The 16969-nt window shown below is 34.8% G+C and overlaps 1 protein-coding gene across 1 annotated transcript in view; it reads right to left on the bottom strand.

Annotated features, from left to right (window-relative positions):
• The window catches only part of LOC131043445 (probable GTP diphosphokinase CRSH, chloroplastic), a 60332-nt gene extending 44253 nt beyond the window's left edge, over positions 1 to 16079 (bottom strand). The window contains exons 1-2 of the mRNA XM_057976646.2: positions 15422 to 16079; positions 10514 to 11446 (exon numbers count right to left, since the gene is read on the bottom strand). Coding sequence (XP_057832629.2) covers positions 10514 to 11446; positions 15422 to 15895 — 1407 coding nt within the window. The 5' untranslated portion in view covers positions 15896 to 16079. The remainder of the gene's footprint in view (positions 1 to 10513; positions 11447 to 15421) is intronic.
• Positions 16080 to 16969: the final 890 nt, after the last annotated feature.

Here is a 16969-nt window from a genome sequence, read left to right as displayed (position 1 = left end):
TACATAACATCACTATTAGACATTATACATGTACATATATTGTTAATGAATCCAGAAGGAATAAGGCAAATCAAATTCAATTTGTATAAATTATAATACTGACATACTAGAACCTTGGAGTTGTCAAAAGTGATCCTTAAGCCAATCTTCAACATTTGAGTAACTTTGTCCAAGAGAGGATAAGATACTTTTGGGTATTTTATTTTGTGTTCGCAAGTGAATAAAAAACACATCAACAGCACTCCCATAAAACTTAATTAACTAATATAGATTTGGGCAAATTTAAGTTAACTTAGAGTATAACTAATTAGGGGACATTACAATCTTCTAGTTAAATTTTATTAATTTGAGACCCTTTGATCTCTTTTTTGTCTATTCCATCCGCTCCTAAATTTGCTAATTGATCTGCAAGGCCATTTGCTTCTCTATAGATGTGATTGATTGTAACAGCTTCAAAAAGCTTTAGAAGCTCTAAAGCCCTACCCAGGATTGAATTCAGTCTCCAATTTGGGGTTGCTCCTGTTCTAAGGGCGTTGATAACAATTGCAAAATCCCCTTCAATTTCCACCTTCTTGATACCTAATTCTCTGCAAATTATAAGCCCTTCTACTACAGCCTTAAGTTCTACTATATTATTTGTATCTTTTTCTAACAATTTAGCCTTCTTGGCAACTAGCATTCCCTCCCAAGAATGAACTACACAACCTGCTCCTGAAGCCAAGGTTTCCTCAAGATGCTCCATCTTATACCAACCTTCTTTAGGAGGAACCCACATGCATTGACTTCTCTTTTGTTTGAATATTTTGCCCCCTTGACCAGCATAGGGAGGAATCTTTAGCCCAAACCATCTACCCCTCATCTTATCATCCCAACTAGAGAATTGAGTATCTTTTGGCTCATAGGTTAATTACCTACTAGATGGCAGCTTTGATCTTATTAGATAGAGCCTCCCAAGACAATTTTTTCTCCTTAAATATCCTTTGATTTCTTTCCTTCCATAGTTCCCAAATCAATAAAGAAGGCGAGGAAGTCCAAAAGATCTATACAAACTTGAAGAAAATAATCTGGGCCAACCTTGAAACATACTCATAATATCATTGGGAAGAGTTGTTATCCATCCCAATCTTGCACATAACCATTGCCAACATTTATAAGAAAAGGGGCAACATAAAAGAATATGGTTGAATATCTCTTCATTCTATTCGCATAAAACACAAATGGATGGGCCAGCAAATCCAATCTTCCTAAACCATTCTGTAGTTGAAATTCTACCTTGAAGGGTTGCCCAAGCGAAAATTCCTACTTTAGGCAAGCAAATTTTATCCCAACACAATTGGATCGGGATCTCATTTTTTTGAAAGCATTGTTTCTCAACAATTGATCTATAACTGTCTTTGGAATTATAAATACCTAATTTTGCTCCTTTCCAAATCAGAATATCCTTTCCATTCTTAAAAGAAAGGGATCTATTCTTCAAAATGTCCATAAGTTGGGATAGATCTTCTTTCTTGATAGGAAATTCTTCAAACTTACTCTATTTCCTGTAATGTCCCCTTCTAGTCAGTGATCATTCTTGGTGGAGAATAGCCTATTCAGGAGGCCCGTAGGCTATTTTTGGCAGAATTAGAGTTTCAATCTTCCGGGAGGATTTTGAGTGGGAAGTAGTTGGAGTCTGGATTTCTGATTGTGGAGTTTTTCTGGGTTTTCGGAGAGCTTCGCAGTGATGATACATGCATCGCGTTCGGTTGAGGTTCACATACTATTTTTAGTAAGTTAGGGTTTGGCTGACTAGATGGTACAGTTTTACCGAGCTTTCCAAGCTCTTTCTCTGGGTGCAAAGATCATGCTTTTCGGAGCAGTATTTCATGACTTACTATTTTTAGTAAGTAGGAATTTGAGAATTGTTATTTTTGGCAGTCTTGGACAGGGTCTTGATCCAGTTCAATTCAGTGGTTTTCATTGCTCAACTTCATCCTTGATTTTGATGATAATCAGTATTGGAGTTATAAGTTATTTGATTAAATATTATTTCCTTATCCTAAGGTTTAATATTTAATTATTTTATTATTGATTAATGTTATTGAGAATTGTGCATTATGTTGTTTTCCTAAGTCTGCTAGGCGAAATATTTATTTTATGAAGGGGGACGCCAAAAAGTGAATGTGGAGACATTATTTTATTTAACAAAGTGTATTTACATGCCAAAAAATTGTGGTCTTTCCCCTAGGTGTGATTTTGACTTATGAGTGGGACATCATACTTGGGTCCACCTTGGGGAAATGAAATGCAAATTGAAGGAGGTGAATTTAGCGGTAATTTGGATTTGAATTTCAGACTGGAAAATCTTTAAATACGAGTGCTTGGCCTCTCATTTGGTCATCTAGAGAATTTACACTGTTATGCTGTCGGAATGACTTCAGACTTCTTCGAGGGTGAAAACCTCCTAGAGTATCCTTTGCAGTTTTGAGTGTGAGACATCACTCCTAGCTGTGGTTCGATTTTGTTGGATTGCTTGGTTGTTTCCTGTGGATTGCATTTTGTGTGGATTTGGAGAGTTTTGTTTGCTTCTGTGATTTTTGGTGTTGTTGGATGCGGTGGCTGAAGCATTGTTTCGTTTATATCTCCCTGCCTGTTGATCATTACATTCTGGGTATTGGCTCTATCCACCCGTACTCCCTGGGCGATATAACTCACCAATTTGCAGATTGGGACATGATGATTCTGATTTTTAGCTGCAAATTGAAATCTACAGCAGGCTGTACCATTTGGGAGGTGCCTCAGGTTGCGTGCATCACTCCTGAAGCTTCCACATTGCTGGTTTGAGGTTTAGGTATTGATCGCCTATGTCATTTCTTTCATTTATTTCAGATTTGGTGTGATTTAGTGTAGATTTGAGTGAGTTGTGAGTTTTTGGTGTTGCCTGGTGTGGCTAGTTCAACGTGTCATTTATTTTCAGTTTCAGAACAGCAAGTAGTGTTTATGTTGTGTGATTTTGGATAGCTTGAGATCTGCACTTAACTTCTTATCTATTCTCATATCTCTATTTGTAAGATTGTTTCAGTAAAAATGATCAATCACTCTTATTGCTTCTTATTTGTAATTCCCACTGTCCAAGTGGAAGAGGATGGCATAGCCGCCTTCTTGTTTGTAATTCAGTTTGTAACTTTTGTCCTCCTACCGAGTAAGCGGTCGAGTAATATTGTCCTCCCGCTGAAATATGCGATAGAGTGATAGTTTCTATGTATTGTCCTCCCGCTGAAATATGCGGTAGAGTGATTGTGTTGAAATTCCTTGTCGATTTCCTTGGCTGGTTCACCGCCAAGTAATTTAGTTTCTATCCTATTGGATAAGCAAAAGGGGCTGGCTTGCTGCCTGTGCATTGTAATTTCAGTTCAGTGTATGGTGCTAACGATCCTCGGAACACCGTATGCTCTCACCCTCTCAAATTGGGCTCTCAGTGATCAAAAGGTGGAAGGGTTCCCTTTCAGTTGTTTTGGCTTATTTCTCTAACCTTAACGGTTTATTGTGTTTGCATTGTAATCTTATTGAAAAAATAAAAATAAAAATTGTCAGGGATATTACATTTCCATCCCAAAAAGGGATTACTATCATGAAACTCAATATAATCTCTAACATGTATTCCCCAATATCTTTCACATACTTCTCTCATATTATTGACATTCATTATTTTATCTAAAGCAGGATAGCCTCCCCATGAATCTAACCAAAAAAGGACCTTTTAGCCATCTGCCACATCCCAAGAAATCTGTTCTAAAATCAGTTCTCTACAATTTAACATAAAATTCCAAACTCTTGACCCTTTTGGGGGATTTGGAGTCCTAAAGAGAACTTTTGGGCTCATGTCTTCTAAGTATTTACTTTAAAGAATTTTAACCCATTTTAGGTGAGAATCCTTATATAATTTCCAAACCAATTTAGCTCCCAGTGCTTTATTTTGCCGCATCTGATTTCTCAATCCCACTCCCCCTGAAGCTATAGGCTTACATATCTTATCCCAAGCAATCAACGCCAATTTTTTTTCTTAGCCATTCCCTGCCAATAGAAGGATCTCATTTTCTTCACCAAATTTGAATTTGCTCCTATTGAAAGAGATAAGCATGACATTAAATAAACAAGGAGAGTTGATAAAACTGCCTTCAACATAGTAATTCTCCCTGCCCATGAGAAACATTTTGTTTTCCAAGATTCCATTTTTTAATCCATTTTCTCCCCAATTGGATCCCACACTTTGGTGGTCCTCAATCCTTTATCCAAGGGTAATCCTAAATATGAACAAGGTAGCTTCCCTGCCTTATCTCCTTCTCTATGCTAGATTTTACATTGAAAAAAAATATCTCTGATTTAGATTGATTTACCTATTGACCTGATGCTGATGAGAAGATTTTGAGAGTTTTCCTAAAAAAATTTGCCTCCTTTCTATTAGCATATCGAAAGAGCATGGTGTCATCTGCAAACTATTGATGAGAAACTACCTCAACCGAGTTAGAAATCTTAACGCCTCTCACTTGTCCATCCTGGGGGGCTCTACTCAAATACCTCCCCAAAGCCTCCACCATTATTATAAAGAGAAAGGCAGAAATAGGGTCCCCTTGATGAATACCTTTAGAAATTTCAAAGATTCCTTCTGGAGAACCATTAGCTAAAACTAAAAACCTGAGGCTAGATATGCTGTAAAAAATCGGATTTACCCATTCTCTTGAAAACCCAAAAGCCTCTAAACACTTTCATAAAAACCTCCAATCAACTTTATCATATGCTCTTTTAATATCCAACTTAATTACTTGGTTTTTTATTGGTCTAGATTGAATGGATGGATTCTTGAGCTATTATTACTCCATCGAATATCGATCTCCCTGGCACAGATCCAATTTCAAAATCTTAAGAAAAATTCAAGGGGGTAGACTTGTCTCACTTTATTAGTACAATTTTTTCTCTTTAATCTTTTTGGTCAGATAACATCTGCTGGCTCAACATTTAATGCCAATTATCATCCCAACTTTTAAATTGTCAGTAGACCTGACTAATCCTCAAGAATCCCAATCGCTTTCTAACCATCTTGCCATAGTTACAAACTACAAGACTTGCTAGGACCTCACCCAAACTCCATGAGTCTTGAGGTAAGCGAAGTGAACTGAGGCCCAAAGCCTCAATACCCGAGTACTCGACAGGACTAGTCAAACTCACCAAATCTACTAGACTTGCCATACCTGGCAACTCTCATCTACAAAAGTCAACCATGACAATCAAGTGGAAAACTAGAAAGAAAAAAAAATCAAAATGCATAAGCTTAAAACATGTAAAATGATCTTTATTACTTCAAAATGATATTTATTCCATTGGCAAGCACAAGCAAGGAGAAAAAGAGAGAATTGAAGCTAAAAATTCAAACCATTAAAACAGAAAAACCAACAAACATATTTAGGGCCTAATTATTGTTCTATTGCTTTGCTAATTGCATTTTTTGAAGGGATTGGAGGACTCTTGGAGCTTGGTTAAAAGTAATAAAATTGTGGAAAAGAGCATGCACCATGAAAGTTTATATGGTCCCGAAGGCTTTAATTCGGGCTACCCGAGAACCCCACAAGGGTCACTACCCCTAGACCATGCTAAGGGTTGTTGTCCTTAAACCTCACTCTAGTTTTAAAGGCAAAAAATAATAATGACTTTAGGCCATGTGAGATGGAAAAGCAACATTTTTTAATTCTTTCAACCTATTTTCCAAGTAAATCCCATGTAATTGAAGGAGACTTATACTTTTGGTTTTCTAAGTCAATCCCTTCCCTAAGTAGTTCTCTTCTGATTGTAGTAGAATTTGTAGACTTGTCTGAGATACAAGAGCAAGACCCACATGGAGCTAGTGATGTTGGGCCAAGTGATACAAGCTCCTCTCTACCATAGTTCACGACTCTATGTTTTGATTTTTGTTTTTGATGCCATAGATATTATAATCAATGAGTTTTGTACACCTAAAACACTTGAGAATATTTATATATTTAAAAATGTTGTTTCCTTCAACTCAAATCCACTTTTGTACTCATTTGATCAATGTTTACTTGTGTATGTGACGAATGTAGCTTCTGATTGATGAGCTAACTATGCCTTCAAAGCTTAATTAATAAAGGATGCATGGTAAAAGCTTTAAATGCTTCAAAAGTCTTCATATTTCATGCTTTTTCAATTTGTCAATTATTTACTGAGTTTGAGTGCTGCGTCAAATATCAACTTGCTAAGTCTGAGTCTTGAAACTATGGATGTTGCCAAACTGATTACAACCATACCTCTTGCCTATAATGCTCCAATTGACCACAACCTATCTACATGATTCCAAACCCTAGACTTCCTAACCCATACCCTTTATTATTCACCTAGAGCTCATTCCTTGTGAAAATGCAAGAGGTAGGAGTCAAGCAAAAGAGAGAAAATATAGTTTTGAAGTCCACATAGATGGTATCCTAAGCATCAAACAATGCTTAGACTACAAGTAAGTTTACAGCACATGAGACAACCCTCTACTCCCTATAGAGAGTCACCATATGTGCTATAATGACACAGGGCATACATAGCCTACCCCTTCCAAAGTTGAATCTGTGCCTCCCCTACCAAAGCATGAGTTCTTCACCATCAGGTCCACCCTATACAGTGATATTGGCACCTAGTTTAGGAAGCACTTTGGTAAATCTTCTCATTGACAAGCATGACTGCCTATCAAACAACACCACATCACATGGAGGTGAAGAATTTGAGGATAGTATTGGAGTGAGTTAATTAATTCAACAATACTGGGGAATGAAAATGTTTACTATGAGATCTTGATAAACAAATGATAGTTTCTGTACATTAATAAATGAGATCACTATTTAATGTTATAAACCCAGTCATGACAGAAATGAGTAAAGCATCAATCCTTGTACTTGCAATTGACGAGGTCAAAACTTAATAACATAATTATGACCTATGGGAGGTAAATGTCTATAAGTAGAATCCCTATTGTATTTATGTATGATAAATGTCCAGCATGCAGGAATCCATGCTTGTAGCCATAGTACGTTTGTAGTGATTAGGACAATTTAATGAAAGGTGGACTAGTTATACCACATTCATTCATATTTGATTTATTCTGAGTAATGAGCTCAGGCGCTCACTAGCACTAACCTGAGCAAGTAGTTGGTTGGCATTTATTGTTTGGTGTTTCCAAATGTGATTTGAGGGCATAAAGAAGAATATATTGCAAGTTTCTTACCAATTCAAATAGCTATTGACACAATCTATTGCTTTTTAGTCTAGAGCTCTTATTTGTAAGCTGATTTGAAGGAATAAATAAAAAGAGATAGCAGGTTTCTTGGTAGTATTTCATCCAATTTTGCCAAGTTTACAAAAAGTAACCTTAGTTCATTTGGCATGTTATGACAGGCTCTCTGGAGAGAGAATGTATCCCTTCACCTTCCTCCTAAATTATAACCAACAAAATGTGCACTAAACAGAAGCATTAGCAAGGTACCAATCATACTTATAGCAAGACTAGTTGGAAATCTATCATCATCTTAGGCTGGTAAAACAGAGGTGATACTCTGCCATGTACCAATTTAATATCTGACCATAGTTTATTTACTGTTATGATACTTCTTGGAAATATTTGTAAAAATCAGAAACATGGCAGACCACTTTGAGGGGGTGACCTCCAGCAATCAGATAATAATATATGAATTCAATATATTATGATATGATGATATGGGAGAGAGTTCTCTTCCTTATTTATAGGCTTAACTATGTAGGGACATACCCCTTCATCCTATTTAAGAGGGATTAATGTATTAACTAATATTTATGTTAGGATTAACATGCCACAAGTTCTTATCCTTATTATACTTAAAAATATATAGCATATACTTAGTTATATATCATATTAGGATCAACATTTACATCCTCTTGACATCTACCTAAAAAGGTGATATTGAGCATTTTTTGAGCTAAACATTGAACTTTCCAAAATGGTGACTTCTGAATGAAGCAACCAAGCTTGGGAAAGAACATAGTTGGGATATACATGACCATTTGTTACATGCAACAAACTCAAGGATATTATATCCCATCAATAGAAGTGAAGATAAAATATTCCAGGGCAGGCCTTGATTTTTAACAGATGGGCCATTTTATGCACCCATGGACAATGGATTCTGATCTTTCCAAGGAAACCCCTACCAAGATACCGGTATGAATCTAGATAAACACTCTTCAAAAAGAATATTTTAATAAAGGCTATTCTTATGAATTTATTTATTCTATAGTCAGAAATCATTTTGGGGAATATTAGTATATATTCCTTGAGCACATATTTAGAATTGAGTAAGTGCATACCTTAATGCAGGGAAGCATCTGCTAGACAAGATATACCTAAAGATGTCGGATTATATTTAGGAGCAAGTGCTTATTATGAAGCCCTACCCCCTTCAGATGTTGACCTCATCATGAATATGGAAAATTCTCCAAATTGTACTAAATTAATCCAACATCTGACAAAAATTGATTAAAAATACTGTTATTCTGGAAGGGCGGAAATCTTGGCCTTTTAAGAAGAACATTCTGAAAACATTTAAAACGAATTACCATTGGAAGTTAAAAACTTCTGCAAACATTCTGAGCATTTAAAGTTTGGAGAGCCATCATGCATTTCTTAGCACAAATCTACTGCTCTTGACATGATATCCAATTAGATCAGAACTTAGTTACTCCTTGCAGGCCATGTGTTAGCCTTAGGCTCGGGTAATTTTAAAATGGATATAAGAAGATAATTTGTAACACACCATAAGACAAGAATGGTCTTCAAAGACAAGGCACTCCCAAAATATTTAAAATGGATATAGGTAATTTGTAACACACCTTAAGGCAAGAATGGCCTTCAAAGAGAAGGCACTCCCAAAATATACATTATGAACCGCAAGGAAACAAATACAGCCATCACGAAGAAGGTGTTCCTTCTGTATATCTTTATATGAACTACAGTGAAAAACTAGATCAGCAGAATATGCTCAAGTAAACCCATTTTTTGTTGAGTGCTATCATATATATACTTGATTTTAATGGGTATAAGTAGGTAGGTAAGTGTATTGGGAGGATTGCAAGCCTAATTGCATTATGGTCTCTTCAGTGATAAAGATGGGTTTCAGTTACCATAAGGGGTACAGAACCCCAAGGTTGACTGAGGTGAACCTCTCTAGTAATTGAAAAAAAAGGTAAAACAAAGAATTTACTAAGGTTCTCCTGCATATTTGCAGAATAAGGATGATTGCATAGAATTTATAAAGAATCTAGTTTAAGAAGATTACGTGTGATTATTGGATTCCAAGCATTTAGGTCATAAGAAATGGACTTTAAGCCTACCAAAGGTTCCAGCAGATGACAATTTAAGATATATGCTCACTGATTCCTACATCTATAAAATGACAACCCTAGATTAGCATCTTCTTTAAGTGCTATGTCAAAAGCGGTGCATGTTGGATATTCAAATTGCATGGCTATCAAAGCCAAACATATAATTGTCTATCTGTTTTACTTTATTCGCTTCTATCTGGAGACTTGGGAAGAAGAATCTAGCAATCTAAAGACATAAAATGAATGACACAGCAACTGGACAATCACAACAGAAATACACGTGATGATAAATCATGATAAATAATAAAATATTTTCCTAAGAAATAAACGAAACATAGAAAATTATTTACTTATGAGAAAAATTAATCCATGTCACTTCATGGATTCTTTAGCTAATTTAATGAAAATCAAGATATCAGTTTTAAAGCCATAGAAAGCAATTGAGCTTCAGTTAGAGCAGAAAGCAGTCATGCAGAGTAAGAATAGGTAGAACAAATCAGTCCTTAAACTTGTGAATATGAGGCAATTAAATAAGATTGAAAAAAACAGCATCAAGCATTATGTGTGATAGTTTGACAAAACTATGGCTATTCAAAGGTTCGTTGTAGATTTTGTTGTCAAACTTAAATTTGACAATATGTAAAAACATTCATAAGGAAATTAATGAAAGTTTCTTCTATGAAGTTAGACAAGCAAAAATCATCTCCATTACCTCAAAAGTACAGGGGAACCAAGTTCTTTATGCCTTGATCATTTAAAATGCTATCATATCAGAAGAAAATTTTCATTTCAATGAGAAGAATGGTAAATAAGAATAAGCTTGTTTAACAGGTCATAAGCTTTTATTACAGTGAAAACCTGAGACAATCTTGAAAATACAAAGTAAATGAGGTTTGACACTTGTTGAAATCACTTTGAGTCAGAAAATGAGAATTTAATGTACTAAAAGGACTTAAAAGACACATATTGGCCCATGTAAAAATAAACTATAAAGAAAAATCCATATTAATGTATCTATTAGCCAACATTCACTTATGAATCTTGTACAGGCTGAGAAACAACTGAAATCAGCTGGCTTTCGAATTTTTAATCTATTGTCATATACCCAATAGCAAGTGTCTACCTGTTCTGGATCTATCAATCCACCTTTGTATAATTCATGAGAAGCAGCCCCACCAACAGCTGCAGCATCCATTTCAGTTGTGCGAATTTGAATTTCCATGAAAGGGCATTCAACAATAGTGTCACTAAGATCAACTGTCATATGTAAACTTTCATACCCATTATCCTTCGGTTTGGCAATATAGTCTTTCATTCTTTGTGGCACTTCTTTCCACATTGACTGAATAAGTTCACGTGCCCTATAGCATGCTTTCCTTCCTCTCTCCTGCACATCCTTGCCACTTTTAGCATTCAATACAACCCGTAAACCTAACACATCATATACCTCATCTTGTTTACGACCATCTTTCAGAAGTTTCTTCATCGTGCTAAATCGACTTTTGAATCGGCCCTGTATGTAGATACCATCCACCATATTCCCCAATTCAGGATCATTCTGTAAAACTTCAAAAAGTTGGCACCTATATTCATCTAAAACAGTTTTACCCTGTATTCCATGATTTCTCAGCCATGCATCTAAAAATGAATATGAATTTGGAAACAAATATTGGAAAGCAAGATCCTCAAGCTCTAATGATAGGCTGCCAGTGCCTATTGCATGGGCAAGAGGTGCATATACGTGCATAACTTCAAGAGCATGTGTTTGTTGAAGATATTTAGGTAGGTGCTTTGAATGCCTCATCATATCCAGTCGAATGGCAAGTTCTACAATCAAAGCCCTAATGTCATAGTATGCCAAACAGAATTTTCTCAGTGCAGAAGCATTATTTTCATCCAAAATGTCTACCCTTTTGGGTATTTTCTTCACTCTTAAGCATTCATCTAACAAATGAGTAACTTCACTGCCAAGCTGGATGTTTATTTCATGCCTCCTAATAGCACTTACCTCAAGCACTTCTCTCAAAAGTCCAACAGCAATAACTTCTGCATCCACCTGTGAGAAATTGGTGTTAAAAATAAATATAATCTAGCCAAATAAACTAGTAAGGAAAAACACAATCACTTCAAGTTTCCAAAGGGGAAACATTAGCATACAAGAACAAATATCAACGATTTCCTAACAGGCTGCCTGTTTAACTCAAAGCACAAAGAACTTTCTGTATGCTATTTTTCTCACGGCTCTGCCAGTATTGAGGCCACAAAGCAACCTGGGAAATCATGTACAATGGAACTAAGAAAGTATCTTCTTTGTTGCTTCTATTAAGAGAAGTGCTCATTGATTTCTTCACCAGTTGTAAGAAGGTTTTACTCATCCATTCAGAAGGATGCAGGCAGCCTTGTACCAAAGACAGCATATTTGAAATTTGATGTATTTCTTATTTTGCAGTATGGAGACACATGATAATCAAACATGCAATATAAACAAGCTACAAGTTTTTTAGTAGAAGTTATTTCATTCCCCAAACTTTAGTCCAGTAAGTTTTCATTATAATACATCTCCTACATGCCTATAGCTTAATTTCTTGAGTTGCACGTGGTAGTTTGTTTCACCTCTTTGGACAAACATTGTTACTATAAGTTATATCCTCAGTTAAATTGATGTACGTTTGTAGTAAATCTTCCTTTATGTTTCTCACCTTCATAGGTAAAGATCCAATCTCACCATTGTGATCTTCAAGACATTTCCTTGACTTTATCCCAATTATTTTTTCCCTAAAAATTACATTTCCTACTTCAAGAGATCACATATGGCATATCTTCTGGAGGAATTTGAATTTCTCAATGATATCTTGTTATGGCTGTGTGAGGGAGACAAATTTGGTTGAAGTCATAACTTAACAGACAGATGATGAGCTTTAAAGGAAACCCATCCATAGGATGTGGTTTGGTGATGATCACAATTTGGTTGCTTCTTTGAGAGGTATGTGCAGGAATTACAGAAGTTGTCCATATATATTCATTGTTTTCCGCAGTTGCTAGTTGGATAAAACCTTAACTGAAAAGAAGGAAGTTGATCTTCGAAACAGTCTGAAGGTTTAACTCACTATAATTACATGCAGTTTATTGAAATTTGGGAAAAAAAACAATGCAGACAGCTCTTAAATATTATGTTTATCTTGGCAGCATTTTAGTCATCAGAGATGCAATACCATGGAAACCCCTTCTATATTGAGATAAAGGGATTTAGAACCAGAAATATAGCTATAAACTGTATCATGCACCTACTCTTCAATTCAAACTCTACAAGCAAACTCCTAGGCTCTCAGATTGCAATGATGTACATTTTATGCTGATGTGGACCTTATATCATGTATGTGAGCCTATTTACAATTTACATAGAGCATGTTACATAAATAGCCATCATGCTATAGGATTGGTTGATCAGTTGAATTAATGTGTTTAGGTCCCGGATGCACAAGCTTAGTCCTTACTCTTAGTGCAATCTTGCCTGTGGGTTTCTTGGCTTTTGACAATTGCTCTGTAATGTTTCTGAAAATTATGATCAATATCTTCAACTATGTTTAGGAAAGTTCATTTCTGTATTCCCAAATGAAACACTGGTTTTAGTAAGAATCAGAGGACACATGGTGAGTCTCGAAATAGTTCTAAAACTCTTTAGATAACATAAGTTCTACGTTATAAACGTACAATTTCTTCAAAAACAACAAAGATTTAGGATATAAAGGTACTTGATAAGAGATGAAAAACATAACACAAGAAAATCAGAACCATTCAAGATTGAAGAACACCAATAAATGTCCATGAAATGGGACATTTTTGGAACTTGCAGGATTGTATAGAAGATTCATGCATGGATTTCCTAATACAGTCCAACCCTCCAAGAGTCATTCACAATACCAGAAACCAAAGTTTAACCAGGCATATAGACCACAACAATCTGTTGTCATCGTTAGAAAATAACTAACAAATATCACAACAATCTGTTGTCATCGTTAGAAAATAACTAACAAATATCCTGCTGTAACCATAACTAACCCTCTAAAGCATTACAACTTAAGTATTTATCTCTAAATTTGGTAAATCAATAGCTTATGAGAGCGGAAAAATGGATAGCATGGAACACTAAAACCCAATTTTCGATCAAGAACTTTAACCAGTTTATATCTTTTTAATGAAATGGAAACATTATATATCAGAAAACAAAGAATTTGGAAGTCTATACTGAGCATAAAGCATAAACCTTATTATATTTCCTTCCAAAAGGAGTAATCACAAGTGATAGACAATGTAAATGATAAACCAAAGCAAAGCCTATTTATAAATGACACAAGGGTACTTTATCTAGAGTTTAATAAATGTTGGTATCCCAAGGGGTCCTAAGAGATAAAATAAAAAGAGACCAAGCATGGACTCAGGGAATCCAGAATATCACCAACCTCTTTAAAAAAAATCGCTGTGTTTCTGGACATAGGCATAGAACACCATACTTATTGGTGACGGTGGTTGCCAATGATCTTAAATTAAAAATCCTGTGAAAATTCCTTGGAAACGCTTTTGCTACTATAAACAGACTATAATACATAATCATTCGTTGTCATATGACCCCTACAGCTTCAAATTGTGTTTTACTACTCAACACTGAAAAATTATCTAAGCAAAGAATACCAAAAAGTTAAAAACTACAGATTGTAAGGAACACTTGGTCTGTAGGTTCATTTGGAAGGTTATCTTTCAACATCTAGGAAGCAAATCAAGTCATCAAGAAGCATGAAGACATTTAATTGGTTCAGAAAAAATCATTATGTGTACAGATGTAATTTTTTTATGAATAAAGAGAGAATTCTGACAGTCATTCCAGCCAGACCCAGACCCTACTGTGATCTGATATTTTTTATTTTCACATTATTTGGCATTCCCACAAAAAGCTATAAGAAACCCCTTTAGAATAATATTTATTGTAGTATATGACTGACACCAATGAACATTAAAAACAAAAATATTATTGTTTGGGGAGGCCTAGGAAGTTGTTCTGCTGGGAATTCCCTGGTAGTAATATGAAATATCATTTTATGAGTATTGATTTGGGGAGGTTGAGGTTTGAAACTCCGTCCCATACTTATCTATACACTGTAGTTCAGAGCTGTGAAAAAACTCTCAAGGAGTGACGTGTACATCCAGCTTAAATGTCACACATGTTTGCAGGTCAAAAGTGTATTGACTATACCAGTCTAAAGGTAATATAGCACACACGTATATAGTGCATTGTTAGCTATGGACCATATGCTTTCAAAACGTTTCTAAAAAATATAATTATGCAGGTCTTCACTAGAGGGTTAAGTAATACAATGTTACCATCTGACTGCAAATGTGCTGTGATGGTTAAGCCCAGCAATGAGGTATGTGCCAGTGGCCAAAGGCAAGGGAATTCCAGTGTCCTGGCATTTACACCTAGTCACCAGAATAATTGCCCCAAATCTGCTAACAGTAGGAGCTCAACAGCCCCATCTCTGCTTACCTGGCAACAGGGTTTTCCCTTCGCAACTGTAGCACCTCCTCTCCCGTGCTCTGCCCAGAGTTTCTACAGATTTCTACTCTTCTTTGTTGGATTTTCAAAACATCTCATTAAGTTTTTTCTCTCTTGGTTTCTGATCAAGATGCAATGGCAACAACAAAATTTTATACGCCATGACAGCTTCAATAACATTGCAATGCGACTACTCTAATTTACTTACATCAAACATCATAGCGTGGATTTCTTTATGAATTCTAATATTTCCATTCCGTTTTTTTTCATATCTTGTTCCAGTATTACTATTTTCTTTGTAATTTTTTATTAACCCATTGAAACTTTTCTCTATTATCCAGCAACTACAACAATAAAAAGTTATACACGGTGAAAATTTCAATGGAATTGTAATGTACACAAAATTGATTCACTTGGAGCAAACCTAATTCTACTAGGTTTCAACATCACATTTTCTTTAATAAGTTAGTGAAGTTCTTGTACCTGAAGATCAGCAAGAATGCAAGCCACAGAAAGAGCTTTTGTCAGAGGAGGGCGACCATCTTCTCCATATGGTAAGCTCTGCAACAATGAGACTGAAATCTTGAGGGACTTCAACAGCAATTTAGAGGACTTGGAAGAAATTGCAGGGGTCATTCTATCAGTCAAATCATTCCAGGCTGCCACAAGTTCCACCACCATTTTTCCTCCAGGTAAGCTCAACCCATCTCCATCCCCATCTCCATGTTTCTTCACCAATCCATACTTATATTGGATGTTGGTCTGACAGCTGATGACACCATAGAATTCACTATTTACTGCTTTTCTTGTGCACTTCTTCAACCACACCAACTTATGGAATTGCAGATTTAGAGATTTAGAGCAAAAATATCTGGTTGTGTTCCTTTGGTGCAATGAAACCAATATAGAAGGAAATGTGGGTGCACAGTTTTTTGCAGTAAATCTAGCAACGCCCATCTTACAGTTCCCTGTATTTTCAACTTGAAAGCATCGATAGATACTCGGGAATGTAACGCACCATTACCAAAATGAATTGTCGTTGACGTGGCTACCCATTATCCATAATCCTTTCTCCAATAAATTCCTATTTATGATGTGGATTGAATTATATGTTCGTTTTTAAATTATGTGCATTGTTTATAGAATAATTCTGTTCATTGTGAGTTCTGACGACAAGCAGGTTATTTCAATAATTTACAGAAAAGAGTAAATATATATGTAGTTCAAAAAAAACGTGTAGGCGTCCTGTTTTAGGGGGTATTTATTCAGAAGATACGGTTTAGATTTTAATATGGATCTCCACCTTAGAATCTTATGACGTCATTTAAGAATGTTTTTCATGAAAATATAAAAGTTGTTTAAATTATGATGTAGCATGTTAAGTGTTTGACTAATTAGTATTAATGAAAAAATATATTTAATTTTCATTTTAGTCATGTTATTTTGAGTTTTTTTAATATAGAATTATTTTTTAATTTAAAAAACAAATTATTCATTTTAAGTGTTTGTTTGGTGGAGATCTTGAAGATTTTATGAAACTTGCTTGTAGATTAATGGTTTCTTTGTGACATCTTTTTACAAGGGGTTATTTATCATAATTATTGTTATTTGTAAGATTATATAGAGAAATATTTTAAATATATATATCTAAAACATGAAAAAATATATAACAAGTTCAATGAAAATATCTCTAAATTAATATTTTTATATTTATATATTTTTTTAAATTTATATTTTCATACATGTCTTAAATGTAGCTATCTAAAAATCAAAAGATATAACAAATTCAATGCAAACATCTCTAATAATACTTTTGACATTTATATATCTCTTTTTAAATTTATACTAGAAAACTATTTTATTTTTTATATGAATTGTAGAATGTCATCCATAGCATTATTCTCCTATCCATATTAATTAATATATGATTATTTCATTATTTCATTAATCTTTTTTATTCATGATTAATTAAATATTTTTTATTTAATTAATTTTACCATTTCACCTAATAATAATTAAATAATTTTATTA

Source organism: Cryptomeria japonica, chromosome 4 (genome assembly GCF_030272615.1).
Source record: "Cryptomeria japonica chromosome 4, Sugi_1.0, whole genome shotgun sequence".
NCBI classification, from domain to species: Eukaryota; Viridiplantae; Streptophyta; class Pinopsida; order Cupressales; family Cupressaceae; genus Cryptomeria; species Cryptomeria japonica.
Note: the sequence above shows the minus strand (reverse complement) of the source record. Positions and strands in the feature narration are given on the sequence as shown.